General features: G+C 39.1%; 3 protein-coding genes across 4 annotated transcripts in view; 2 read left to right on the forward strand and 1 right to left on the reverse strand.

Moving 5' to 3' along the window:
• The window catches only part of LOC137410515 (WD repeat-containing protein 7-like), a 30,250-nt gene extending 17,508 nt beyond the window's left edge, over positions 1 to 12,742 (forward strand). Inside the window, 18 exon segments of the mRNA XM_068095943.1 lie at positions 801 to 996; positions 3,284 to 3,405; positions 3,664 to 3,735; positions 4,960 to 5,212; positions 5,360 to 5,537; positions 5,706 to 5,813; positions 6,027 to 6,245; positions 7,457 to 7,646; positions 8,110 to 8,281; positions 8,817 to 8,981; positions 9,096 to 9,282; positions 9,327 to 9,513; positions 10,577 to 10,726; positions 11,263 to 11,345; positions 11,776 to 11,875; positions 12,026 to 12,091; positions 12,232 to 12,336; positions 12,434 to 12,742. Coding sequence (XP_067952044.1) covers positions 801 to 996; positions 3,284 to 3,405; positions 3,664 to 3,735; positions 4,960 to 5,212; positions 5,360 to 5,537; positions 5,706 to 5,813; positions 6,027 to 6,245; positions 7,457 to 7,646; positions 8,110 to 8,281; positions 8,817 to 8,981; positions 9,096 to 9,282; positions 9,327 to 9,513; positions 10,577 to 10,726; positions 11,263 to 11,345; positions 11,776 to 11,875; positions 12,026 to 12,091; positions 12,232 to 12,336; positions 12,434 to 12,619 — 2,739 coding nt within the window. The 3' untranslated portion in view covers positions 12,620 to 12,742.
• Positions 12,667 to 13,951, reverse strand: LOC137410519 (dynein axonemal light chain 4-like). The gene is made up of 3 exons (XM_068095948.1): positions 13,824 to 13,951; positions 13,025 to 13,108; positions 12,667 to 12,926 (listed from the first exon to the last, which is right to left on the reverse strand). The coding sequence occupies exons 1-3, from the start codon at positions 13,893 to 13,895 to the stop codon at positions 12,762 to 12,764; spliced, it is 321 nt and encodes a 106-aa protein (XP_067952049.1). The 5' UTR covers positions 13,896 to 13,951; the 3' UTR covers positions 12,667 to 12,761.
• Positions 13,952 to 14,313: 362 nt separating this feature from the next.
• On the forward strand, positions 14,314 to 23,462 carry LOC137390337 (DDB1- and CUL4-associated factor 10-like). 2 transcript variants are annotated; one of them, XM_068076672.1, is made up of 8 exons: positions 14,314 to 14,573; positions 15,687 to 15,954; positions 19,710 to 19,823; positions 19,921 to 20,112; positions 20,306 to 20,480; positions 21,015 to 21,170; positions 21,447 to 21,506; positions 22,444 to 23,462. In XM_068076672.1, the coding sequence occupies exons 2-8, from the start codon at positions 15,692 to 15,694 to the stop codon at positions 23,254 to 23,256; spliced, it is 1,773 nt and encodes a 590-aa protein (XP_067932773.1). In that variant the 5' UTR covers positions 14,314 to 14,573; positions 15,687 to 15,691; the 3' UTR covers positions 23,257 to 23,462. The 2 variants fall into 2 exon arrangements, with proteins under 2 accessions (XP_067932773.1, XP_067932778.1); XM_068076677.1 differs by having other exon boundaries at positions 14,314 to 14,500.
• Positions 23,463 to 25,396: the final 1,934 nt, after the last annotated feature.

Here is a 25,396-nt window from a genome sequence, read left to right on the forward strand (position 1 = left end):
ACAGTGCTAGGATTGACAGTGCTAGCATTGACAGAGCTAGGATTAACAGTGCTAGGATGAACAGAACTAGGATGAACAGAGCTAGGATTGACAGTGCTAGGATTAGCAGAGCTAAGATTAACAGTGCTGGAATTGACAGAGCTAGGATTTAGAAATGTGTACTGAATTAACTTCAAACTTCCTGCAAAAGTTGTCTGTATTTTTCTTTACTGTATTTTTTATATTTTTACATTATTTTTTACATTTTTTACTTATAACATTAATCTAACATCCTGTAACTTGCACGCATCCTGCTATCATGAGCTTTTGTGTCATTGTGGTTATCTCATTCTAACATGTAGTGGGACATAGGTAACATAGCAGCTATTGTAGCCTAACATGTAGAAAGACATAGGTAACATGGCAGCTATTGTAGCCTAACATGTAGTGGGACATAGGTAACATAGCAGCTATTGCAGACTAACATGTAGTGGGACATAGGTAACATAGCAGCTATTGCAGACTAACATGTAGTGGGCCATAGGTAACATAGCAGCTATTGTAGTCTTTTTGTAGTGTGGCTTCAATCTCACCACTCACATAGTAACTTTCTTCTCTGCAAACACATATGAGAGAGCTCTTGAATACTTGCTACTATGTTTACAATGGGTCCGTCTGCACCTGTTGTCCCTATACCTGTTGTATTCACTTTAGATTTCCAGTGTGTCCTGCAAGCCACTCGCTCCGGTTAATACCTTGATTGATGGGTAAAAACTGATTAACTTACATTCTTGTCAACCTCGAGCCGCTATCTTTTGCAGACAAGAATCCTGTCTTGTGTCTGCTCTGTGGCCAATGACCACTCGGTGGCCTTATTGAGTCTCAGAGAGAAACGCACCCTCGTCTTCGCAAGCCGTCACATGTTTCCTGTACAGGCTATCAAGTGGAGACCCATTGAGGACTTCATGGTCATAAGCTGTACAGATCACACCGCCTATATCTGGCAGATGGAAACAGGTATTTCTATTGATGACCAATTTATAGTGTGTTCCTGATGTAGGAAATTTTAATGTTCATGAACATATGAATATACAAGATAATATAATAATATTCCAGAGTTAGCTGTAGATCTGTGTAAAAGCCCACCCATGTTGGCCTGACACTTGAGTCTCGGGTTTTTACAAATTGCCAGCTGTTTGTAAGCCTTCACTTATACCATTGTTACATGTCCTGATCCTGGTAGACCACATAGGCTCAAGCCAACAAACTTTATATGGGAGAGGAAATTATTCATGAATGCTCAAGGAACTAGCCCCATCTTGAGTGAGTGCTCCAATCGTGGCCTGCCGCAGTAGTGACCCACAGCAATGGTGGGTCAATGCAGTAATGGCTCGCTCCAACGTTAGCTGGTCTCAATAGTGACTCACTCCAACGTTAGCTAGTCTTTAATAGTGGCTCGCTCCAACGTTAGCTGGTCTCAATAGTGACTCACTCCAACGTTAGCTAGTCTTTAATAGTGACTCGCTCCAACGTTAGCTGGTCTCAATAGTGACTCGCTCTAACGTTAGCTGGTCTTTAATAGTGGCTCGCTCTAACGTTAGCTGGTCTCAATAGTGACTCACTCCAACTTAGCTGGTCTTTAATAGTGGCTCACTCCAACGTTAGCTGGTCTCAATAGTGACTCGCTCTAACGTTAGCTGGTCTTTAATAGTGGCTCGCTCTAACGTTAGCTGGTCTCAATAGTGACTCGCTCTAACGTTAGCTGGTCTTTAATAGTGGCTCGCTGTAACGTTAGCTGGTCTCAATAGTGACTCACTCCAACTTAGCTGGTCTTTAATAGTGGCTCACTCCAACATTAGCTGGTCTCTAATTGTGACTCGCTCTAACATTAGTTGGTCTCAATAGTGGCTCGCTGTAACGTTAGCTGGTCTCAATAGTGACTCACTCCAACTTAGCTGGTCTTTAATAGTGGCTCACTCCAACATTAGCTGGTCTCTAATTGTGACTCGCTCTAACATTAGTTGGTCTCAATAGTGGCTCGCTCCAACGTTAGCTGGTCTTTAATAGTGACTCACTCCAACGTTAGCTGGTCTTTAATAGTGACTCACTCCAACGTTAGCTGGTCTCAATAGTGACTCGCTGTAACGTTAGCTGGTCTCAATAGTGGCTCGCTCCAACGTTAGCTGGTCTTTAATAGTGACTCGCTCCAACGTTAGCTGGTCTCAATAGTGACTCGCTGTAACGTTAGCTGATCTCAATAGTGGCTCACTCCAACATTAGCTGGTCTCTAATTGTGACTCGCTCTAACATTAGCTGGTCTCAATAGTGGCTCGCTGTAACGTTAGCTGGTCTCAATAGTGACTCACTCCAACGTTAGCTAGTCTTTAATAGTGGCTCACTCCAACATTAGCTGGTCTCAATAGTGACTCACTCCAACGTTAGCTGGTCTTTAATAGTGACTCACTCCAACGTTAGCTGGTCTTTAATAGTGACTCGCTCCAACTTTAGCTGGTCTTTAATAGTGGCTCGCTCCAACGTTAGCTGGTCTCAATAGTGGCTCGCTCCAACGTTAGCTGTTCTCAATAGTGACTCGCTCCAACATTAGCTGGCCTCAATAGTGGCTCGCTCTAACGTTAGCTGGTCTCAATAGTGTCTCGCCCCAACGTTACCTGGTGTCATTAGTGGTATGCTGTAATTTTGGGTAGTTTTGTGTGGGAAAGGAGAAGGAGAAGGGATGTATGCTACTCTTTAGTTTGTTTATAAGGCAGTTTTTGTCGATGATCACATGCCATCATCATTGATAATCATGGAGGACCGATTTACAGGCAGCGAAAAGAAATACTGTGCATATTGACCCTCTAGTATTACGATAGAAAATAAGCCAAAGGGTATTGACCTGCAACAGCTACCATTTACTAACAGAATAGCTCTATGCCACTTATGCGGTTTACTGAGAATACGCTACTGGCTCATGCCTTTTAAGGTTTTCCAACTCGGCATCTCCGCCAAGAGTCCGTGGAGCAGGTATTGCTCCTCAACAATATGTCTTGTAAGACATGTTGTTGTTGAGCTGGTATTGCTCCTCAACAACATGTCTTGTAAGACATGTTGTTGTTGAGCTGGTATTGCTCCTCAACAACATGTCTTGTAAGACGAGTGTAAGCTTCTTCTACTTTCTTCTGTAAATCTAAATTTTCAGTGTTCTGGTCTACACAGTTTTGTGAAAGGAGTGAATTCAACGGAGCTGAATTGTAGTGACGAATCATACAAGAAGTTTTATCAAGTTGTTTATGACTGTTTAAAGGCCTGCTAGACCGAGTAGTTCACGGAGTCACAGCCGTCGAGATATTGAAAGCATGCGATGAGGCAGCCAATAAGATTATTACTCAAGAAAATCCAACCAATCCTCAGATCAGCCTTACTCAGGTGACCATCGGGTATCTCTTGCTGTTGACAGCTTGCTAGCCACACTAGGTTTTATTTCCTTCATCAAATTATCAAATTTGTTATTAGTTGCCAATGGCTATCATCTCGTCTTCGTCCACTTCTTGTTCTTGTCGATGTCATGTCATTGATTAGTACTTTGAACAGATGCTTCCTCTTCGCACCAACAATTAGGGCGAGGGGTTGAATGAACCATTTGATGATTGCTTGTATGGCTTGCTTACTTGTTTTGGTTCTCAGGCTTTAAAAAGACGAAATTTGGCGACATTCAAAAATCTGGCGCAGCAGACAATTCAGGGTTTTGAGAACTTGGTAAGTAAATATAAATTCAGTACCTCCTTGATATGAAGTATTTGTATACAGACGGTCCACTACTTACGAACATTATAGTTACGAACAACGGTACATACGAACAGGTCTGCGTGTATGTCCGCCGCTAATACCGACGGTATTACCGACGTATTAGCGGCCGAAAGAGGCACTACTCGGAAGCACCACCCAGCATCCATTTTCCTCTGCCCAGTTCGTTGCAGTGCATAAGTGCGTGAACGTATCTCCAGTGAGCAAAGAACTTTTTTTATTTTTACTGTACGTATTGTAAAGGAATTTGCCGGCCTTTAATTGGCACGATCTAGACTAATAAAGGTTGCAAATCAATTGAATGATGCCATACAGTGCTACCGCATCATTTATGATGAAAAAGAGAAGAAAACTGTGCAATCGTCGTTAGATCGCTTCTTTCGGCCAGTTTCTAGTAAATCCTCTAAGGAAGATACCCATCAACCCTCATCTTCTTCCTACATTGAAGTTATGGAGGAGGAAGTAACTTTTGAAGCCCATTCCAGCGACGATGAAGACCCTCTCATGATATAAAATACGTAGTACAGTACTGTACGTATTCTTTCAATTTTATTAAATGTTTTTTCAGTACAAATCAATACAGGTTACTTATACAAGCTTTAAACATACTTATATAAACCTTCAATATACTTATATAGGCCTTAAACATAAATTATAATACAAAATATAGCAGTGAAGCAACTTACGAACAAATTCACCTTACGAACAAGTTCACCTTACGAACAATCGTTCGGAACGTAACTCGCTCGTAAGTTGGGGACCGTCTGTATACTGTACCTTTAAACATTACCTCTTTTCAGCCTGGAATTCCTAGTTTGTGTTTGTGGTAGTCTATAGCAGGCTGATCTATAGCAGGCTGATCTATAGCAGGCTGATCTATAGCAGGCTGATCTATAGCAGGCTGATCTATAGCAGGCTGATCTATAGCAGGCTGATCTATAGCAGGCTGATCTATAGCAGGCTGATCTATAGCAGGCTGATCTATAGCAGGCTGATCGCTGCAGCAGATTTTTACTGTGATATTCGTGGTATCTGGTCTAAAGTAATAATAAATTAAACCATTTTTAAAGCTTGTTCCAGTTTTCTGATTTCCATAAATTAACGCTTATAAGTAGAGCTAGACCATTGCTGTCGATACTTGTCTTCGGTACGCTTCTTTACATCTCTGCTACTCAGGTCGATGATGACGAAGAAGACGACAGTACCATGTATGCGCAGGATAACTTTGTATCCTCTGGCAAGACGTCTTTGTCTGTCCAGAGTCTAAAGTCAGCAACACTAGATGCTGACGCTCATGTCCTGCTTTTTGATACTGAAGCGCTCATCATACAGCTGCTCTGTGAGGAGTTTGGGCTGCCTGCCTTAGGTCCATTGCTAGCTCCAAAGGATGCTGCCAAGCCACCTAGCGATATTGAGCAAAAAATCACTGGTTGGTTTTGTCAGAACCTTATTTGAGAAAATCACTATTTCTGGCTGAATTGGTAAATCACATTCTTGAATATTTACAGTTTTTAAAAAGACAATTTTTATTACACAATGAAGTTAGCACTTTTCCATATGAAGCTCTGCGTTTCAGACTTCATATCAATGGTCAGAGACAAGGCTGAAGGAGTAAGCCAAGCCAATATGGCTGGTGGTGAGCAGAGTGGAAGGTATGCTGAGACGAGACTTCATCTTGAATCTCATAAGCCCTCAGCTGCTGCCAAAGCTGGGCGGCAGCAAAATACCTCCAAGGATGCTGATGCACAGGAGACGTAAGTACCATGTTGAGACAGTGGAACATGCACTTATCAGAAATGTAGAGTGCAGCAAGATCACCAATCATAATAGCCTGTGAATGTAGGTAGAGCGAATTTTCTTTTTAATTTTGCTATCTTTCTGTGAAAGTTCATTACACCTGTCGATGTGCTTCTGCTTGGTAGGCTAACCTTTTCTATGAAAGTGGCCCAAACACTGCTATCTGTCTTACACGCCTGGACATTGGACAAAGACCTCGACACACTCTGCATTAAGAAGCTTGGACTTGAAAGGTACTGTTCCAGGACATCCGCGCTGCACACCTGCCTAGAACTCTGAAAACTTATGTCTATTGGTATTCCAAAACATGTGTAGACAACTACTGCTTTTACTATTGCTCTACGTTCCTTTATGTTCTGCTTTGGCTTGTGGGTAACATGTTATATACCTCTGTCTGTATTCATATCCAGAATGGCAGCCTAAACACAGATGTTTTACACTTGTAGACTTAACCAGCCAATATCATTCGGTTTGCTGTCGAGTACAGGACATGCCACATTCATGCTGCCTAAACCTGCTGTTAGTGACGAGGAAAAGATTTCCTCGCCAGAGACAAAACTCTGGGAGGTTTCGCAGGCGCTTACAACTCAGCACCTTCTCTCTGTCATTTCATTGGCTAATACTCTCATGAGTCTTGGCAACGCTACCTTTATGAAATCATCAGCGTATGTTCGCTCATTGTTGTCTCATCTTATTGCTCTCTATTGATGAGGCTTTCTATTGATGAGGCGATATTTGCCTCACATTTATTTTCATTTATAGTTTTTTTGTTAATTAAGTAAGAATGCCCCAGGTGTGCTTATTCTAACTTTGTCCTGATATAGATGTTGGTTTATATCTTTCAAAGACATGATTGTTATTGATGCTATTGTTTGGCTTCAAGGCATGGCCACTCAGTCAACATTTCCTGCCTGTGATGCATGAAGACCGCATGGCCAGCTCTTGCAGTTCCTTTTTAAGCAGAACGTACGCGAACGCGTTTATGGAAGAATATTAACCGAGAACAACACACTTTATCCTAATGTTTACAATTTCAAGATGATATATGCTATATACAGATGATATATGCTAATAGATGATATATGCTAATAGATGTTATATGCTATATACAGATGATATATGCTAATAGATGATATATGCTAATAGATGATATATGCTAATAGATGTTATATGCTATATACAGATGATATATGCTAATAGATGATATATGCTAATAGATGATATATGCTAATAGATGATATATGCTATATACAGATGATATATGCTAATAGATGATATATGCTATATACAGATGATATATGCTAATAGATGATATATGCTATATACAGATGATATATGCTAATAGATGATATATGCTAATAGATGATATATGCTAATAGATGATATATGCTATATACAGATGATATATGCTAATAGATGATATATGCTAATAGATGATATATGCTATATACAGATGATATATGCTAATAGATGATATATGCTAATAGATGATATATGCTAATAGATGATATATGCTAATAGATGATATATGCTATATACAGATGATATATGCTAATAGATGATATATGCTATATACAGATGATATATGCTAATAGATGATATATGCTATATACAGATGATATATGCTAATAGATGTTATATGCTATATATAGATGATATATGCTAATAGATGATATATGCTATATACAGATGATATATGCTATATACAGATGATATATGCTAATAGATATGCTAATAGATGATATATGCTAATAGATGATATATGCTATATACAGATGATATATGCTAATAGATGCTAATAGATGTTAGTGAGCAGAGATTTGTTCAAGTTGAGCATTTTGACAAGCAAAATGGCTGTTTTTTCTGCCTGTTGCAGAGAGAAGAAACCTGTGGATGAAGTTAGCAAGGCTGAGCAGCAGGCGTCTAAGCAGTCGCAAATCAAACAAGGATGGAGTCTTCTGGCAGCATTGCATTGTATTCTTTTACCGGATTTGATAAACAGCCCCGATTATAGAGGACCGCAGCTTCACCTCCTCGCCAACAGGTGGCAGGACAGGTGCCTCGAGGTGTGAACTGACAATAAGCTTCGCTATCTCTTCAATTCTTCCAAATCGACTTTCTTTTTGGATGTTCAGATGTAAAACTCTCATTAAGTGGTGGGAGTAGTGTAAGAGGGAAATCGTTTTGATAAATCATTTTTAAAAGTTTGTCGCTGGATTCTTGTCATTTAATAGTGCTTTATGCATCGTGCTGTTAGTAGTCAATCTGTAAGCCTTTCCTTAGTCCTCAGTAAGAAAATTATTTGAGGTTAATTTTCAAGCACTCAACTCTAATCGTCACCTTTTCAGATTTCTCTTAGGTTAATTCAGATGCTGAGAAAATTGTTTACATCTTTTCTCTAGCCTGTGGTCATCCAAAGGTAAATTCAGGTTAGGTGCCCGAGACTTACGCTTGAAATAATAATAACAATTATAATATTGTTTTAGCAGTTTCTTTGCGTTTTCTCATTTTTGTATTACTTGTTGGTAGGTAAGAGAAGCCTCACAGGCTCTATTGCTAGCTGAGCTGAGGAGGGTTGGCGCGGATGGACGTAAGGCGCTTATTAAACACTGGGCTCCATTCATGCCAGATCTCATAGATGATGCCAACGGGTCAATCTGCCTGGCAGAGCCTGAGTATGAGCTGGTGGCCGATGAAGGCGGTACGTACTCAACCTAATGTATATATGGTCCTGAAGCTAATTCTTCAGGAAGTCACCACTGTGACCTTTCCCATATTTACAAGTCGTGTTTCTTGGTAAAGATTTTTCAGCTTTCTAGCGTAGGTTGTTGCAGATGTGGCATGCCAATAACTTGTATGGAAATCACCGGCTTGACCATTTTCATATTTTCGCTAGTTCCTATGCTTTAGAGAGTTTTTTCTAGAATGCTGTTGGTTTAAGGAATGTTTTTAATTGGAGAACTTTGTCCCAGATGCAGTAGTGTAGACAATATTGGTTCCATGAAAATACTCTGCACATTATAGCTTTGCTAATAATCGTATGACTGGTTTTATCGCCATAGCTATCTGCATCTTACAGCTACATGCATCTTACAGCTACGTGCAGGAACTTACAACTACACTTCTACTAAGGACTGTTGTATAATTGTGGCTGTTTGGTGCCTGTAGCATTACACTAGACTACATAAGCCTTGTCCACAATTTGAAGGTGTGACCTTTGACTCAGTTTTTTTTAGATGAACCGAAGTTCAGAAGAGTTAACAGTGCCAAAAGAAGGCTCGAAGCGACTGCAATCGTTATGTTAGGAGTTATCGGAGCAGAGTTTGGGAATGACTTGGAGTTTAGTCGAGTGCGTCCATCGCAGACAAAGGCGCATTCACTCTCTCTTGCATGGCATACCAGTAAGACTATTTCATAATGTTGTAGCAGATGTGATCTTCTTTAGTGGAATGTTTTTATTTAAAACCAGGAAATTGTGTTCCATATTGTTTGTCTTCTCTCCTTTTTATTTACAGGTAAGGCCTTATCCTTTCTTCTTCTCAATCCTCAGCAGTGCAAGCTCTCGGCTAATGCTCCCATCCGGAGAGCAGCCATCGACCTTCTAGGTCGCGGATTCTCTGTCTGGCAGCCATACATCGATGTCTCCGCTATACTGCTTGGCTTGTTAGAGATCTGTGTGCCAGCAGACAAACTTCTGCCCAGGTACAAAGCAGCTGGAAGCTGACTTTTCCTCGTGTAATGCATAGAATCAGCTGACCTCGCATGCTAGTAGGTCTAATTATAAACTTAGGAGTTGATTTCTCTTACTCTAGCAACAGTCAATCAGGCCTGCCCTTACCAGCTGCTTCGGACGCGTGTCGAACCGCGAGACACGCGCTATCCCTAATAGCCACAGCTCAGCCAGCTACCTTCCTTACGTGTATGGCCAAGGAGGTGTGTACTCTTTCTTACTCTCTCATTGTACCTTAGTAGGTTACCCTAGTAGGTTGTCAGTGATCATGTTCTTATAGAACGACAGGTCTGCCTGCTGTCCGCACGCTTCACAATGTACTTCCTCTGTACAAGTGGCCACGATTTTTTTAACCCAGTGGTGATGACATCATTGAAGAATTAAAGCTCGATGGGACCTGTTCAACTTAATCATAGCCATAACTCTGCATTGGAGCTGTCAGCAGAATTCAGCCATGGTGCTGTGGTGCATAAGGTGCCCTGGTGCATAAGGTGCCCTGGTGTATAAGGTGCCCTGGTGCATAAGGTGCCCTGGTGTATAAGGTGCCCTGGTGCATAAGCTCTTGTTTCATTTTAGTGAAAGCTAGCTTTTTTTACAGTCGATTTAGGCAGATCCTTAGTTGGCATTTCAGTGGTAACTTTTGGAGTAACTTATGAGTCTTGGGCCATCATTGGGGCATTATGCTTACGTATCTTATGACTGCAAGTAGCACATAACTAACATATTGTATGATTGTAGGTAGCACAGAACTAATATATTCTATGATTGCTGTTAGCACATAACTAACATATTCTATGATTGCAGGTAGCACATAACTAACGTATTCTATGATTGCAAGTAGCACATAACTACATATTCTATGATTGTAGGTAGCACAGAACTAATATATTCTATGATTGTAGGTAGCACATAACTAATATATTCTATGATTGCAGGTAGCACATAACTAATATATTCTATGATTGCAGGTAGCACATAACTAATATATTCTATGATTGTAGGTAGTACATAACTAATATATTCTATGATTGTAGGTAGCACATAACTAACATGTTATGTGACTGCAGGTAGCACATAGCTAACATATTGTATGACCGCAGGTAGCACGTAACTAAGATGTTTTATGATTACAACTAGCACATAACTAACATATTCTATGATTGTAGGTAGCACATAACTAACATATTCTATGATTGCAGGCAGCACATAACTAACATATTCTATGATTACAGGTAGCACATAACTAAAATCTTTTTATGATTGCAGGTAGCACGTAACAATGCGGCAGCTCAAAATGCCCAGTCAGGGACCCAAGTACAAAGCTCTGTGCTGCTGCGTGCCAAGTCTGAGATTTTGAGAATTATAGAGATTCTGATAGAGAAGCTTCCCACTGATGTCTCAGATTTACTGACAGAAGTAAGTCTTTCCCAGAACTAGTCTATGTAAATAAAGCTGTTAAAACAGAGGCTTTGATCTGTTGAAAATGGCCTGGAATGCTGACTGCCCCACGTAGCTGAATACTGGATTGGTCGTGATGCAGTGAAGACAGCTTATTGCCAAGGACAATAGATTCAATGCCTAGCCTTTACGTGAAGGACAGTAAATTTGATGCCTAGTTTTTGTGTTGAACTTAGTTGATTTCATGATTAGCCTTTGAGTTATGGATAGCGGAGTTTATACCTAACCACGGAGTCAAGGGGAATACCTAACCTCGGAGTCGAGGGGAATACCTAACCTCGGAATCATGGGGAATACCTAACCTCGAAGTCAAGGGGAATACCTAACCTCGGAGTCAAGGGGAATACCTAACCTCGGAGTCAAGGGGAATACCTAACCTCGGAGTCAAGGGGAATACCTAACCTCGGAATCAAGGGGAATAAGTAGGTATAACTCTTGGCTGTGATAAAGAGATGGATTGTAAATGAGTAATTGGGAATGTCTTATGGTTGTAGACGATGGATGTAGCTGTTCATTGCTTGGACGGTAACAGCATTAAACAGAACGGGCTTCATGAGACCTTCCCAGCTCTCTGCAAGTATGTCTCATGATTCACATCTCCTGACTCATGTCTCTTGACTCAAGTCTCTTGGCTCATGTCTCTTAACTCACGTCTCCTGTCTCTTGACTCGTGTCTCTTGACTCGTGTCTCTTGACTCGTGTCTCTTGACTCATATCTTTTGACTCGTGTCTTTTGACTCTTGACCCGTGTCTCTTGACTCGTGTCTCTTGACTCGTGTCTCTTGACTCGTGTCTCTTTACTCGTGTCTCTTGACCCGTGTTTCTTGACTCGTGTCTCTTGACTCGTGTCTCTTGACTCGTGTCTCTTGACTCGTGTCTCTTGAATCGTGTCTCTTGACTATTGTCTCTTGACTACTGTCTCTTGACTCATATATCCTAACTTGTAACTCTGCACTCCTTCATTTGCATTCTGTTTTTAATGTTGTAATCTGGTGATTCTGTTAAAGGTTCCCTATGGTAAGTTACTGCAGCCAGACAAGGCGCATATGCGTTGGCTCAAGAAATGGAGCTCTAGCCTTTTACGAGATCAAACAGACCAAAGCACAGGTTAGATCTATCAAAATAATTTACTGATTTACTACTCCTTTCTGTCTGCACCAAGTCCTCAGTTTTATGACTTATGGCTTTGGATTGTTTTAAGAAAATTCATTGCATTTCATACTATGTATTTCTATGCTGAACACTTTGTATTTACAGAGTATACCGTTCCAGGCTTCCCCAACAGCTGCTATGATGCTCTACCTTAAGGCCTCTTCTAAGGAGGTAATTACATGCTTGTACCTCAATTGCAGGAGTAAATCAATAATTCTACCACCGCTATACCTTCATCGCCCTTTTCATGTTTTGGACCCAACAACTACCTATATTCATTGTAGCTTTTTAATAAAGACTTTCTACTGTAGATCATAACAGCACACAAAGGACCTGTCGTAGCAGCATGTTTCTCTGTTGATGGGAAATATCTAGCAAGCTACTCAGCACAAGATTGTAAAGTACACTTTTGGCAGGTTAGTAGAGATAGTAGCGGCTGTCTAGTTGGTGTCATGTCATAGTATACTTTACGTTCGCTAAAGTACTTTCTTGTGTTTGTGTTATATATTGCAGACGTCCTCTAGTTCTTTGTTTGGCTCACAACATACTAAATGTGTGAAGTCTTACAATGTGCCCTGGAGAAGCTCTGCATTGGATAAGCCTAGCCCTACGACCCGCTCAGGAAGGCTGAACTGGTCAGACCACCGCACCGTTTGTCTCATTTTACCTGATGGCTCTGAATCTAAATACAAAGTCTAGTCAACTCGCTCTCTTACAATGACTCCATCGTGCCAAACATGTTGTAATTATAATTGTTGGGTTAATGGGTTTTATCTTTATATTAAATAATAATATTGTTATTTAACACAATAAATTACTAAATATAACAAAAGTAACAGATCTATGAGCACTTCCACATGATAATCGCCATTGTACCACCAAAGAACATATATAGAATGTTTTTGACTTCATGAGTTATCTCAAATCCATAGCCTTCTCCAACAGCCACATGCCAAGATGCTCCAAATTTCTTGTCCATAGCTTCCTTTACCATCTTAGCCGCTGCCTACATGATGTACATAATTTGTGTAATCAGCATTGTTGACACGCAACACCAGTTGATCAGTTATGGTAAAATTATGTCAACTTCGGGTCACTACTAACCTCATTATTAGCGGAGAACTTTTCACAAGCTGTAACACATAATTCCATGGCTTCTGTTTTCATTTCATCATTCATATCTGAATGCTATAATTACAAATATAAAAATGTTATAAGGATCTGTCTGCTACAGGAATTTAATCCAAATTTGTATTTGCGTAAACATTGTGTATTAAAAATTGAACAGCTCTAAATTTTTCTAACTTTTGTAACAAGTATTTTACATCGAAATGGAAAAATCTTTGCAAGAACCTTTGCCAGCTAGTTTTTAAAGTCTCAAAAAGTATTTCAGAGAGTAACAAGTGATTAAAACAATTCAAAAGATGCCACTAAAGTGCACAGTATTAGTTTTGTTTAACACATGGCGTGTTATCTTATATCTAAAACAATCGTATTAAATATTACTATAACAGAAGGAAGCTTTATGGAAGGTAAGGAAGGTTTATGGATATTAAATGTATATTAGTTTTATTTACAACACTCAATTCCGTTTAAAGCAGATTAGACCATTAGACAAAAAATAGTGAAGTAAATTCAGGTAAAGTTGAGAGGCAAGATTCTTACAAATCTTTCATTGTTTTTATGTCGCTAACAAAGAACACTTTATATTATTAAATGTTAATTTCTACATATCTTGGTGAGCAAGAGCCAAAGTTGAAAAGAGCTAATAATTAAACTGTTGAATGACAAGTCTTCCAAAACCAATGTACGCTTCAGCTCACAACCTGCACGAATATGTTAAATACATGTGAGTGCTTGCTGTTTGCAATTTTGAAGGGTTATAAAATTGAAATATTTTTACCCGAATAAGTGGATAAGTATGAATCACTGCTTTTTTATCCTCTTTTTTATCAGCTGAAAGTTCTTCTGCCATGGTTAGATCTGTACGATTCAAAAAGATATTCCAAAACAGCTTCGGGTGTATGGATGCCGAGGTTGCTTAGTGACCATTTGAGCACTACCCGTAATGTAGCGGTTGGGGTATGTGATGTATATAGACGTCAATGAAATGCCTATGATTTTGAATGTAGTGCGTATTATTGTTGCCTATTAATATACGTAAATGTAATAAATTTTGGGCTATTTACATTTGGCCTTGACTTAACCAGAAATACGATCGTAAAAATGAAACGTACCTCCAAGAAAATTTCGCAAAATTGACCTGCGATAAGCCGATAGAGAAGGCGCAATAACCAATGTAGATGGTCTGAAGGCGTTTCCGAAGGTTAAGCGTCGTTTTACTTTTCTATATGATGGAAATTGTCCGATGGAATCAAACGTATTCGAGCTGCGAAGCTGTGCAGTTCATTACTAAGATTGAATAACGTATTATTAATGTACTATACTAATTTCTTTTCTATAACATTGCTTGGTGTAATGTGATTTCATTGACCAATTGTGAATATTGACGTTTATGTTGCGCCACAGCTTTGGTGCAATCGAGCTACTGGACATATTAATGCTGCAAGCTTATAACAGGTCTGTGAACAGACGTAACGCTACTTGGGGTTTCCTTGATAGTAGCAGTTTGACATCGCTACGCTGTCAATCGGTAACTATTAATAATAATGTGTTGTTTGTGTTATATATTGATGTTTGTTTGAACATGATTATATACATATAGCTCTGTCTTTATTAGTGGTTCACCGTAAATAGAAAAAGAGTGGGGTTTTACGTAGTTGTAGCTCGTGCTTCTCAAGAATGGATTAAACTTGGTCTATGATATACTTTAAGCTAACATGATTTTTACTCTCCGTTTTGTATAATGCCTTCATGGTTCTGAGCCATTTTAGCTGATCGTTCATTTGCTAGAATAAACATAAAATTCTATGACCAGTTGTTAATTGTCATTTTTGCCTTCCAACGACTGCCTTTGAATGAAAAACCAATATGTTAGTCGTGCAAGTGTTCTTTTAGTGAAACATCGGTCCTTTGTGTCGTGTTTGTATTTTTGCAACGTAAGATGACGAAATTATCTTATACGTAGCGTTTTAAGAATAAGAGACTACTTTCAGAATAAAAAACCCATGAGTATAGCCGTAAACTGGAAAACGTAAAATGATAATCTAATAAAAAAGTGGTTTCTATTTATGAAACGGATTGGTATTTTTTTGGTTTTATCATAAAACATCTGTCGTAAGGTTTTAGCGAAACAATTATGTTGAATCAATTGACTTGGAATGGTTCCTGAAAGTCATTTGTGCAGAGCAGAGGGTTGTTCCAGCAGTTGTAGTTTTATTTAAATTGGCAAAACCTTAGTAGGGAGCCAGGACATTTCAAAATTCGCTTCATCAGGTGCATGTCTTGCGGAAGAAGTTGTAGTTCTTCGAGACAAAATATATGATTGCTTGTTATTGGGTTTTGAAATAGATTTGTGTCTTAGTTGTTAATGTATCAATGCCCTCGTTTGAAGCCAACTGTTGGTGAGGAGTGAAACTGATTGGTTTAGCAGTTTTATTTTTGATATATTGGTACAACTATGATATTTAAGGCCCTGGTATGTTAATTTGAGTGAGAAAATTTATTGCTAGAGCAGGCCAGATTTGGCTGTTTTCTCTTCATAATGTGCTTTTTGCTTATATCCAATTAATTCTATAGAATTTCAAAGGCATTATGAGTTTGAGGCATTACACGAACACATTAACGACAAATTTGTCATTTCCAGGAACAATGGAACTGATAAATGCAAGGATCACCAATCCCGAGGAGGTGTTACGGAAAGGACAATTAAATCCGTTGCCGTGGATATGCAGACGTGAAAGAGTTGGTCAAATGTATGGCTCTTCACACAGGCAGCATTCCTGCTCATACTCGAGAGCTAAATTTTTTAAAGGACTCTACAATTCATTTGGCCACAGTGGCACATGGAACAAGTCTAGTGGCAATCCCTATCACTATGGTGCTATATTTAACTTCGACTTCAGTCCTGATGGGTGAGTATAATTTAAGCCATTGAATAATTTTGGTTTTGGCACCTCTATATACATATGTAGTTGTTTAAACTCATTGGCCGATTAAAAAACTTAAATGCGTTGTATGCAAGGTCATGTAATTAACCACAAATAATAGCGTGGGGCGAATGACATTGCTCTACCATCGAAGTACTGATTGTCAAGTGTTTTTTCGTTCCTTCACGGTGCACGAGTTTTAAAAAGAGGGCAAGAATAAATATTTTAATCTTGCGTGTGTCTTGCTTTGTATTTAAAAAACCTGCAGCAAAGAATGGCTTTTTTCCTGTAAGTAATAATGTTCAACAGAATTTTAAAAGGTCGACTATAAACCAGTTAAATATATAGTTTGGGTGCAATTACATGGGCATTGCCGAGATTTACAATAATTTGAATTCAACATAATAGTTGCAAAGGAACATAGAAACTCTGTAAGGTTCTCCAAGAGTTGCTGTTTAGTAATAAATAATATATCAGTTGGGTAGTCTATTTTATAAAGGCATTCACAATGTGCTAAAACTACACTTAGTTTAATAGAGAAAACTGGCAGGCTTAGATTGCGCAATCATTATAAAAATTAACCACACCCTTTATTGTATCCAAATAGTGTTGGAATAGAGCTTAAACTCCTTTGAACTGTTAGAGCAAAAAATATTTTAGTTTGTAAAAATCAATTAGACATTTATTGGATAAGTTTCTAGTTATTGGAAATTAGTTATTGATTAGTTATTGACTAGTTATTGAAAATTAGTTATTCATTAGCACCACTTGTTGCTTCATCCAAAGTGTTTACGAGTGAAAACTTTGACTCGAATTACCTAAACAGATCATCATCAGTTAAATTCGCTCCCTCTCTGAAATGAGCAGCGGTCTGAGGGTTTCTGAAAGGAATTGTAGAATCCTTCCAGAAACCCTCAGATAATTTGAACATTCTTGGTGTACTGTTAGTAAGAAACGAGCTGATCTAGTAATGTGAAAGCATCACGACGAGATGTTGTAAAGAGCTCCTTGTCAGTTTAGCAATGTTAAAAGAAGTAGGCCTACACTAGGCAGCACTAATTGTGCTTTATTGAACAAATAAGTCACCAAGTTATAGGATGATCACCAACTTATGGGATTCCATAATGGTAAATAGAAGAATTATTTTAAGAGATCTCTTACCAAAGTATCTATGCAGAGCATAACGATGAAAGAGTTAGTCATCTGATTGAATAGTTGTCGGGGTATATCACAAAAACAGTTACACTGTAGTTTTTACCCCCTGAATATAAAAATATGCTAAACAGTACTGTAAATCAAGAGCTCAGTCAGAGCTGTAAATCAGAGCTGTAAATCAACTCGAATGAAATATATTTGATACCTCCGTGAAAGCCTCATCTCATTCTTGACTACTGTATTAGAGAAAAGCATAAGTTGAGCATGGGATAAGTTTTTATTGTATTTATTATAATTTTGTTGTAAGCGAAGCACATTATTCATATGGAACACAACTCTTATCATGTAAAATCTTTTGTTTTATATACTCGACTAAAAACCTCAATAAAGTTATCAATATAATTATGAAAGCGTATCTAAGTATCAAGGTTTTTTTTTCATAAAACGGCTGTTTGATCCCACTATCGCAGGACAGCTTTGAAGCAGAAAATTCATGAAAACAATCAGTGTTATGAAATGTATTCACAACTATAAGCATGCATAAGGATAGCTCTACCGGAAAATCCATAGCGTCACCTACTTTTTAAGGGCCAAGCCTAGACAGCTATAATAATATATGCCATTAAAATGTAATGACTCCAGGAGATTAAACATAAACGGTCCCTATGTCACTTATATGTGTGGGCTGAATAAGAGGCGACCCGTCAACATATTGACCCTTTAGAAAGTGCAGCAGCTTATCTCATGACAGTTCTGCAGCGAAATGCTATTATTAGTGTTAGCCCTGTGTCCAACATGAGTTTAATGCTTTGACTTAAAATGAAAATCGGTTTGTTATAATGATTGTAATGTAAATTGTATATATTTTTAATTGTTCTCAATGTTATAGTAGCAAAACATGTTTTTATTCAGAATAGCCTTATGGGAGCCTTGTACTTTAGATCGATCGAGTTTTTATCATATGTGAAACTTCTTTCTTTCAGTATGTTCAAGTTTTCTTTTTAAAACCAACTCAGCTAAACAGATAATCTAAACTAAAACAGCTCAACTCAGATAATCAGCTAAACAATCGTGACAAGGTGACAGCGTAACGCCCTCTCATCCGCCAGTAAATTTGTCCAATATTTCTATACTGTGTATCAGACTTAATATAATGGAAGACACTGATAGCTCTCTTTTTTGAATTCAGGACCTAAAACTGTGATCTGTTAGAGCTAGTCATAATATGATTTGAGTATTCTATATAGTGACATAGAAATGTTGAGGCCTGATGAGGCTTAGGAGCTTAAAAACACTCCTTGCAATTGTAAACATTGATGATGAGTCTGATCAATATCAGGATAAGCAAAGATATTTTCTCTTTGTAAGCAATGAATCATCCAGCAAGCTCTGTCGCCACGATTTTTGATTCTCAGTATTGTTGTTAAACCTCTTCCAAGTCATGTATCGTTCCAAATATTGTATTTTAAATAGCCTTTTCGAAAATGCAACATTTTAATTCCTGTTGGCAGTCCTACTTATTTTATTGGTTTACCCTTGATGCAAAAAATTGCTTTTTGTAGCACTTTCAATGCAGTTATTTGTCTATCTAAAAAGTGTTCTGTTGTGTCCTTTCTGTTGTGACCTTTGTTTCTGTTAATCCTCTATTAATCATAGTTTTCTAGTTTATTTGTAAAATATGCTTGAAATTAATTTATCCTTTAGTTTATATCAACTCCAGTTTTCTGCTGTCATCACAAAGCTTATCTTCTGCTGGGCTGTAGCTAGCATGTCTCGTAGAGCTGATTTGGATTACAACATAAATCATTGGTGCTCTCTTGTTAGGCTGAATTGTGTTCCAAGTTTACGCACATTTGTTTTTTTGTTGTTTTAATAATACATATTTAACTAATATCCAAACACAATTTTCTTAGCTGGTTCAACATAACAAAAACAAAATCTTGTTTCTGCAATCTTGGATTATATTAGCTTTTCAACTACTGTGTTGATGGCATAACTGGCAATGCCTATCCGCTGTATCACTAATGGATAGAGATCACAAACGCTTGTTTACCTTTAGCATAAATCGCAAGATGGAAATGCTTTTATATATAGAATGTCATATCATACCTTCAATGGCTTATATTTGCCTCATATCACACCTTTAATGTACTATACTTGTTTGTCCGTCGCTCTTATTGGTTGGCAGTTCTTTTAGTTCCAAATCTCTCCTTAAGACTGGTATGAGTTGAAGCTAAAATTTACAGATCGACCTGTTTGATAATTATTTTTTCCACAAAACATTCTATAACTACCAAAACACTAGCCAAGCAAGCTTTTGGGCGTCTCTCTACTGCTTTACAAGCATCCTGTTGACAAATGTGCTCTTGAGTAATGCGTTGCGTAATAAATCAGATGCGATGTGATCCGTGATCAACAAACATAACCTCACTTCTTGTTTTGTGACAATAGAGCGTATAATGTATAATTTATTTATTTGTCATTTAGGAGTTTTTCTGTTATCAGTTTGATCCATGTTTACAGTTTCCTCTCCTCTCGGGAGGATTGGGATGCTCACCCTAATTTAGACACGGTGTTTGTTTTAGCTCGACCCTTGTCGCAGCATCGGAAAGAAAAAGTATCCTTATGTTTGACCCTCTCACACACAAGATGCACAAAGCAAACACAGAGGCTCACATGGACTGTGTCAACGTCGTCAAGTAAGTGATCTTCTAGTACTGCATTGCAGCCCTCCTAGCGTCATTTATACTGGCTATTGTGGAAAGATCGGTTACTATGGCCTTAATCACATTTTAGGTTTTTGGATAACCGATTGTTCGCAACCTGTTCAGACGATAGAACGGTGAAGCTATGGGATTTACGGAATATGGAAAAGGAAGTGCAGACTCTAGCTGGACATTCCAACTGGGTCAAAAACATCGAGTGCATTGATGGCAAGCTGCTCACCTCTGGTTTCGATGGCAATATCATCATGTGGGATTATCATGAGTAGGTAACTCCTTGTATGACTACACCTTTGCTGATCTGAGCATCTCACGAATCTTAAAGCTACATATTTATTCTATACATGTTGAGTTTATTTGATAACGGTTCAGTCGTGTCTTACTAGCTGCATTTTCAGTTTTGATGGCATAGCATGAGTTTGACACGATCCTCTAGCTGATTGTCTTCTGATTTATAGATCAACAGAAACGGGAGAAGTACCTCACAAGGTTCTCTTTCAGACCCGTAACCTTATGAGAACTGCTCTATCAGCTGATCATAGCAAGTTGGTCCTTTCAACATCCAGTGGATATATTATGGTCGTTCATGATTTTGATATCAACACTATTGCTGACGACTTGAGAGGATTCAAGGTAGTCAAGGCTTGAGGGCCATTCTTTCACTTCGCTTCTCTTTCCTTTAGAAGTTCCAAAGTTCATTTCTCCTGCTTTTGTATGAATGTGTGTTAGCCATGGCCCCCCTACATCCTGGTTGAAGAGCGAATAGGCTAAGCGCAGTGGGCATGCTCTTGATTAATGGCCTGAAGATGTTAATGCTCCCTCTAATGCTAACAGGATACAGCCAGCCCCTGACCTATTCTATATATCCTATATAGACCTTTATGCATTCCAGTGCACTTGAATAGCCCATGGCTAATGGCTGTCTATTCGGGCTTGACGAGTAGTCTGATGCTTCCATTGTGACACCGCGCAGATCCTGTAGCATCAGATCCTATCTTAAACCAATTTTGATTAGCGGGGGAGGTGTTCTTATGAACTCTCTGTCACTCACGTGCGTGTGACAGCGCTTAGACCGTAACATCTGCTAGAAACAATATTAGTTAAGCATGCAAGGCTTTCCTAACGTTTTCAGTCATTCCTTAAACTTATTCTTGTCTCTTCTTTCAGCCAAATCTCTATCGATTGATGCAGATGAACCGGACAGCTGGCAACGCTGGCATCGCTTTCAACCATCTCTTTCAAGACAACCGCAAGAGCAATCGGCTTGAACTTATTGCCGACTTTACGGACAACATAGACGTAGAGATCATCGCTTCTCTCAAGGTTCGCTTCATATTCTTTTTTCATTTATGCTATAGCTGAAGTTTGTCACTTCTCTCCTCCAGTGGTCATATTTTATAGGTTACATTATCCCCTTGACCTATTATCCTAACCTACCCTTATGAATTGTTCTCTTTAGGCCAGTTTATTTGTCACTAGTAAATGAGATGATGGCACTGTGTAATGAGTGTCACTAGCTATTGTTGTCGCTCGCTCCTACCTACTCAGGCTGGCACTCTCTGATGTCATATTTAAATTTTTTGCGCTTGTCATTTTTAGATTCATCCATCAGGCAACTATGTCGTGTCTCGCAACAACAGCAGCGATGAACTGTGCGAGGTGAGTGCTACGCTCTTGTCTATATCCTGTATTCTCGATCCGCCTGACTGGCTCTAGCGTTCTAGCGTTTAGCGCTACGATATGCATAGGAATTGCTCTGCCTATTATCTATAGCATTCCTTATTGCTTGTGTCGAAGGCCAACAACATCCTGGTCCGGTTTTAGCTGTTGATAAGGTTATTTTCGGTCACACTGCGATTTAGCATAAACGGGTTATGGCTCAGCCAAATTAGGTAACACTTCTCTTTGCTCTCGTTTATTCTCTGATCAGAGGCTATACTCTAACCGCAATTCAAGTAGTTCTTTGTGCAACTTTCAATGGAGAATAAAAGAATTATCAGTCATCCGGATGTGATGTTATGCGGTAATAGGCCATCTGGTTTGCTGGATGTTTACTGGAGTCATTAGACAGTGTGTCCTGTTTGAAATCTTACTCATGAGTTCCTTAATCTGTCTAATGGCTTACTGCTGCAAACACCTATGTCCCCGCATAGATTCTGTGTTGATCTTTGAACCAACTCATTAGTTTTCACGAATCTGCTAAACAACTCACTGAGATTCAATCGGTTGCTTCACCTAGTCCTACATCACAGATTTGTGTTTGGTTATCAATAACTTCTGTCTACAAGTTCGTGCTTTCGCCCTTAAAAAATACCCGCAGTAAGCAATACGCCCAGCAATGCTCAGGATTTCTTTCCTTTTCAATGAGATAGTTCTCAGGTGGGTGTTTAGGAGGCTGGTTCACACGAATCAGACCAAGTTTTGAAACCAAATATTTCTAGGTCTTGGCGGAAGGCATGGAGCATGTGCGTGTGAAGTTTGGATGATATCGGTCAGAAACTAAACATACAATGATAGTGGGATTTATTTATATAGATTTACCTCTACCCTTCTCGTTTCATTTATTTTCGTTTAGACTATCATTTTTCCATTTTAGCACACCTGTGTCCATGACCTGCGTCATGCTAGGCTCAGAAGACCGAGTAGAATTCACACGGAGGAAGTGCCTCAGAGCTCAACACATTCGGCTAATTCAGCCCAGTACCTGCTCTCCCTTTCAGTTGACAATGGTTTTAGTCCAGCCAATCCTGTAGACCTGACTATGGGGGCTCATCGACTCGGTGCTGGTGAGGAAGTCCGACCTACTCACAGTTCTCGCTCATACTCTCCAGCACAGGAAAAGGAAGATGATGGGGGTGAAAATTCTGCTTCTTCCTCAAACCCGTCCATGGACCAGGCAGAGATGCTCTCAAGGGTTCTACCATCTGCTCAGCAAAGACTTGATAACCTAGCAGCTACCTGCGCAAACAGCAGTGACCAGTTCATGATCTTTATTCAAGGTGGCACAGATGGTGTACACCAGACTCTCGTTTTGTTTGCGGATGATAAGCGCGCTAGCAGACGCCCCTATATACAGCAGAAAGACGCTAAACTCATTTACTACGTAGAAGAGCCAAACATGGGAAGAGGTTTCATTAAAGAGCCTTGCTTTAGCAATGATGGCCGGGTGATATGTTCTCCATTCGCTCATGGAGTGAGACTGCTAGGCTTTGACAGTGAGTGCAATGAAGTCGAGGATGGCTTGCAGGTGTCCTCAAACAATAATAACAAACCTCATGAACTACAAGAGGTTGCATCAGTTTATTCACATCAAAACCTGGTCGTAACAACTAAGTACTCTCCCACTCATCAGTTACTAGTCACAGGCTGTCTTGACGGCCAGGTGGGCTTCCATCAACCCTTATTGTAGCGCAGTCCTAAGGCTAACACCTTGCTATTTTTATTATTAGAAACAGCTTTCTTTTGATCGCTTTCCACAGTCGCCGTGCTGTATCCTTGTTTAGTATTTATACAGAGGTAAACGGGTGCTTGTTGCTCGTTTCTCTTATCAACTTATCCATAATAATATATGCATTTGAGGCCCATATTTTTGTAATAAATGATACCGAAGCTTTATATGCCTGGTTAGATGTTCTGCCTGGATAGCTATATAGGCATGACATTGAAGAATCGAACATCCGGGATGACTGTTGTGGGAAGGCACCTGTGGTATGTCGCAAGAAGAGCGTAAGCAGGCATAGATCAGTAACTGTGCTTTATGTTGCAAGCGCTACGCATGTTCTCACACAAGGAGTACCTACGCATGTTCTCACACAAGGAGTACCTACGCATATCTGGCAGGGCATGAATTTTGAGCATACTTGGCTGATGTATGCCACTTATTTGGCCGCAATAAAACTGCGCTGCTAATATTTTCTATTGCTCAAAGGTAGCCTGATCGCAGACCAAAGAAATATGCCATCTAGGCAGGGGACAGGGCATGGAAAGATACAGAGGTAGTGCTCTTTTTAGCAATAGCATACTCAGATGGCAGATAGTCATTATAAGGGAGCATTAGTTATAGCAGGGTTAGTCTTGAGAAACATGGCATACAATATATTCAAGTTGTTTTGTAGTGAAAATTAGTTGGAAAAGTGAAAAAATGCCGTTTTGATATGCATCAATTAATACTGCAGTACCATAGATCCGCAGCAAGCACTGGCGATGGCTGCCAAAAATAAACGCACCTTCATCAGTGCTGAGTGAATGGTGTGAAGCATGAATCTTAACTGTTATTTAATAGTGTTGTTAAGTGAACACTGTCTATCAGAGTTGCATTAGAGGCTACATCTATGAGCTAATAGATGTGGCATTCATACCAGAAGGGCTTGTTCTGTGCGCTAATAGTAGTGTGGAAAGTCATCTGAACAATCTCAGGGTGGCTTTGCAGTCTGCTCCAATAGTGGCCTGGGTCGAGATATATGGTACTATCAATTACTCCTCAAATTTTTGTCTTGTTACATCTGCACGATTAAGGGGCAAGCATCAAACATAAGAAGTTTATTCAGTCATTTTGGATTAATTCACTAACAGTGTCCCTATGACATGAGAATACAGCAATGCCAAATTAAAAAGTGAAACGTGATTCTGGGAAAAAACCTCAGCAATGCTGAAAATGATATAAACAACCTCCTGTCATATTCTTTTCAATGCAGGATTTCATTAAGTTTATTGTATTGAATATGTATAACTCTGAAATAGCTAACTTCCACGAATGTTGACATCACAAAAGCGCTAGATATCATTACATGAAGCTTGCCTTTAATACAGACACTAGCTTGCGGTTGACACCAAGCTACACAGCAAAAGAATAATCTAATATCACCACTACCCTATTTATAAATAATGTTGCTATTTTAAAAGTAAAAACTTATGTTTTTATTTAAATCATACGGTACTCCAGAAGAGCAACCAAGATAATTGTATCTTTAATGATATAACTTAAGTGTGGTATTTATAACCAATAATGAAGCCAGGACCACACGCTGCCTGATGTATCAATTTTTAATACAACTGAGAAAGATATGTCCGAGTTAGACTGTACCTACATACACCAACCTTGCTAGAGAAAGATATGTCCGCGTTAGACTGTACCTACATACACCAATCTTGCTAGAGAAAGATATGTCCGAGTTAGACTGTACCTACATACACCAACCTTGCTAGAGAAAGATATGTCCGAGTTAGACTGTACCTACATACACCAACCTTGCTAGAGAAAGATATGTCCGAGTTAGACTGTACCTACATACACCAACCTTGCTAGAGAAAGATATGTCCGAGTTAGACTGTACCTACATACACCAACCTTGCTAGAGAAAGATATGTCCGAGTTAGACTGTACCTACATACACCAACCTTGCTAGAGAAGACATTATAACAACACATAGGTCATCATATAAGGCCAAAATAGTAGGCATAGCTTATCAAGTGAGTACAATTACTGTCAGAGTCATGAAAGTTATACACAAAACAACTGCAATAAAACTGCAAGACAATATTGCTACATT

This window comes from Watersipora subatra, chromosome 1 (genome assembly GCF_963576615.1).
Source record: "Watersipora subatra chromosome 1, tzWatSuba1.1, whole genome shotgun sequence".
NCBI lineage: Eukaryota > Metazoa > Bryozoa > Gymnolaemata > Cheilostomatida > Watersiporidae > Watersipora > Watersipora subatra.